The 3260-nt window shown below is 46.3% G+C and overlaps 2 protein-coding genes across 2 annotated transcripts in view; both read left to right on the top strand.

The window, feature by feature from the left end:
- Positions 1-238, top strand: part of LACBIDRAFT_325571 (uncharacterized protein) — a gene marked incomplete at both ends in the record, with an annotated part of 2070 nt that extends 1832 nt beyond the window's left edge. The window contains one exon of the mRNA XM_001879376.1: positions 104-238. Within this exon, the coding sequence (XP_001879411.1) occupies positions 104-238 (135 nt within the window). The remainder of the gene's footprint in view (positions 1-103) is intronic.
- Positions 239-1088: 850 nt separating this feature from the next.
- On the top strand, positions 1089-1364 carry LACBIDRAFT_317911 (uncharacterized protein; the record flags this gene model as incomplete). Its single annotated transcript, XM_001879375.1, has 1 exon — positions 1089-1364. One exon carries the CDS (start codon positions 1089-1091, stop codon positions 1362-1364), a length of 276 nt encoding a protein of 91 aa, XP_001879410.1.
- Positions 1365-3260: the final 1896 nt, after the last annotated feature.

The raw sequence follows: 3260 nt of genomic DNA, 5'->3' as shown, positions 1-3260 counted from the left end.
GGTCTGAGTTCAGAATGGTACTCCTGATTTGACGCTTCGTAAGCCAGTTTTTACTTCAAGTCGAGCTCATCTTGCTGAAGTCATCACGATAGATCTGCGCTAGAAAACTAGCTCATTCCACGCGCCTCTGCTCAGCAAAATTGCTGGTGTTCGTGATCCCTTTGACGCAGCCCATACTGTTGGAAACGACATCTACTTTTATGACATCATGTCATGGAGGTGCCCTGGCTGCATTTGATAGCCAGGTTCGACTCCTTCACCCTCAAGCTCTATTTTGCGGCGCTTTCGTTACGTATGGTTTCTATAGGTTTTCTCAAACACATATAATTGCTTCCTCCTTGGGGTTGCTGGGCACACAGCGGCTAATATCCCGTTCAGTGTTGTCACAAGGCATAGTTCAAATGTCATCGCGTCCATTCCACCAGTCTGACATGTCTTCCAAGTGACCTCTGACACCCTTGTCAATGATGTGTTTCTGCGCACCCATCATATGCGACCTCTGTAGTTGCCTTCAACGAGGCCCCATGTTCCGCCTTGTTCGATATGTTCAGTCGATGGTGCCTTGTCTCGCTCCCTTTCCCTCTCGATGCGGACGGTGCCTCATCTCTCCCCCTCTCCCTCTCAATGAGTTTATTCCTGAGGCTCACTTCTTTTCGGATTGACCCTTAACGTTTAAAATTTTCACAAACGATCCAATCTTTACCCAGGTTCTCAGTTGAACAGTGAAGGAATTTCCTGGTCACGCCGCTTTCCAGGAGTTGATCGTTGGCCTTCAGCGGATTGGAGTGCCTGCTTATACTTTCGTGATTTCGATCTTACTTTCTAGAAGGCGTTCGTATACACATGACACATCAGAAACGAACTTTGACAAGACGTTATCTTTTGTCAAAATGTCTTTCGGTGAATCCGGAATACATGTCCTGAATCCCAGGATACTGAGGTGCGAGGACATATCGTCCCTAATTCCGAACTTTCTGATTCCGGTTCACAGGCGATTTCGTGTTTCCAAGCTGCAATCTATCCTTGGCAGGTTTTCTTTCACATCGAGCATTGCCTTTGAGTCTCCTGACCGTCTCGGACGCCACTGAATGGTTATAAAGCCTACCCCAATCGACCTGCCTTTCTTCAACAGTCTTCTATTTTCTACCGACCGCGTAACTCATCAAGCAGAACATACTCTCATGTCTTCTATCGCTCCTGCTACCGATACACCTGTTGTAGTCGTCCAACCCTCGCTGGATCACTCTTCCAGTGCAACGGTGGCCGACACTGTTGCAACGGGCCCTTCTACCGCTGCGACAGTCCCCGCTACCACAGAAACCGTTACTGTTGCCCCGACTACCTCAGTTTCAGCTAGTGTTTGAAAGTCCGGTTCGGTCCGGTTTTTTGATGCCCAGGGGCGTTAACCGTAACCGTAACCGGTCTGCATTTTCCCCAGAAGTCAAAAGACCAGACCGGACCGCAAAAAGACCGCAGACCGCGGTTTTTTGCGGTCTATAGACTGGTTTCGGTCTGCATCGGTTTTAACTGGTTTATGACCGGTCTTTAGGCCAATATTTTAAAATTATTAATCGGTAAATTTATTAACATTTTTAATAGCTTCAAAACGAGCCCAAGAACGTTAAATTCTGTTAGGAATTGGTCCTTCTATAAAATAAGTCTGGTACATCTATTATTCCCCAAAGTAATTTACATTTTAATTCATATCTCTCTCGTTTTTTTACCAAATCATACGTTCTTGGGTGCATTTTAAAGGGTATTCAAGGGGCTACAAAAGACCGGTCCAAACCGGTCAAAACCGGTTCACGTTAACCGGTCTTTTTGCGGTCTTTACATTTCAAAAATAAAAGACCGTAACCGCAGGTCCGGTCTTTTGCGGTCTTGGTCCGGTCTGGTTACGGTCTTTTTCCAGTCACGAGACCGGACTTCCAAACACTAATCCCAATCAGCCGTTTGTGTGATCCGTTATGCAAGGTCTTCGTGAAGGTTTTTGGCTGTTTGATGAAGGGGACTGGAAGAACGAACAAGGTGAACTATCTGATAACTTTGCTTCTCTTCCCGAAGACCTCGCTGCAATCCGTTCTTTTCGCGACAAAGAACTTCAAGCAGACAGATGGTCATCCCCTTTACCAATCTCAGCCCTTCTCCCGGGAATGAAATTCTCCCCTATGTTTGTTGTCTGGCAGCACGACAAACCACGAGTAGTCACCGACCATAGCAGCTCAGGTTTAAACAACGGGATTCCAAGATCTGAGGGCCATGTTTCATACGACGACATGCATTCTTTTGGTCAGGTTCTACGCGAAGCCCGAGCTGCTCACCTTCAACAAACTCTAATAACATTCAAATCAGACGTCGCGTCTGCTTTTCTCAATCTTCCCGCTCACCCTCTCTGGCAGCTCCGTCAGGTTGTGAAGGTTGACGACAAACTTTACATTGTTCGTCGTCTAGTGTTTGGTAATCGAGCTTCTCCTTGATGCTGGTGTGCTGTCTCTGGTCTCATTTGTTGGATTGCCATTTGGAAATTCAATATTCTGGGATTGCATGTCTACATGGATGATTTCTTTGGTTGGAGTTTAGCTGATGACCTCATATATTTCCATGGCCGCCTTCGCCCACGTCGACAGGTTCAACTTCTGCTTCTATGGGAAAGCATATCCTGCCCTTTTGAGGATAAAAAGCAAGATCACGGCGAAGTTTTAAAAATCATCGGATTTTACATTGACATCAATCGCGGCACTATCACCCTTACACCAGACACGATCACTGACATTATTTCTAAGATCCACTTATTCCTCGCTACCACTGATCGACAACCGCGACTTCGTGATTGGCAACGACTTGGGGGGCATTTGAATTGGCTACTCAATGTTCTTCCCTGGGGCCGTCCGGCTCTAAGCGAGTTATACAGAAAAACAAGTGGTAAAGCTCGAAATCCAAAACTTTTCATTAACGCCACTATTCGAGCTGAACTCACATGGCTTGCCGAAACAATTCCCAAAGCAATCGGTGTACAATTTATTGACGACGGCGCTTGGGCAGACTCGGCCGCTGATCTTATAATTTGGACAGATGCTAGCCTTACAACTGCCCTCGCTTTCGTTTATGGATTTGAAGGCTTTGTCTATCAATTACAACCACCTCCTGCTAACATCAAAATCGACATTTTCTTTCTTGAGCTTGTTGCCATTTTCTCCGCAATTCACCATGTTGCCACCAATCTCCCAACTCCACCTCGCTGTCTTTTGCTGTTCACTGAC

The sequence above is a fragment of the Laccaria bicolor genome, genomic scaffold, assembly GCF_000143565.1.
Source record: "Laccaria bicolor S238N-H82 LACBIscaffold_8 genomic scaffold, whole genome shotgun sequence".
Classification (NCBI taxonomy): Eukaryota; Fungi; Basidiomycota; class Agaricomycetes; order Agaricales; family Hydnangiaceae; genus Laccaria; species Laccaria bicolor.
The sequence above is the reverse complement of the archived record's forward strand: the minus strand, read 5'-3'. Positions and strand labels throughout refer to the sequence as shown.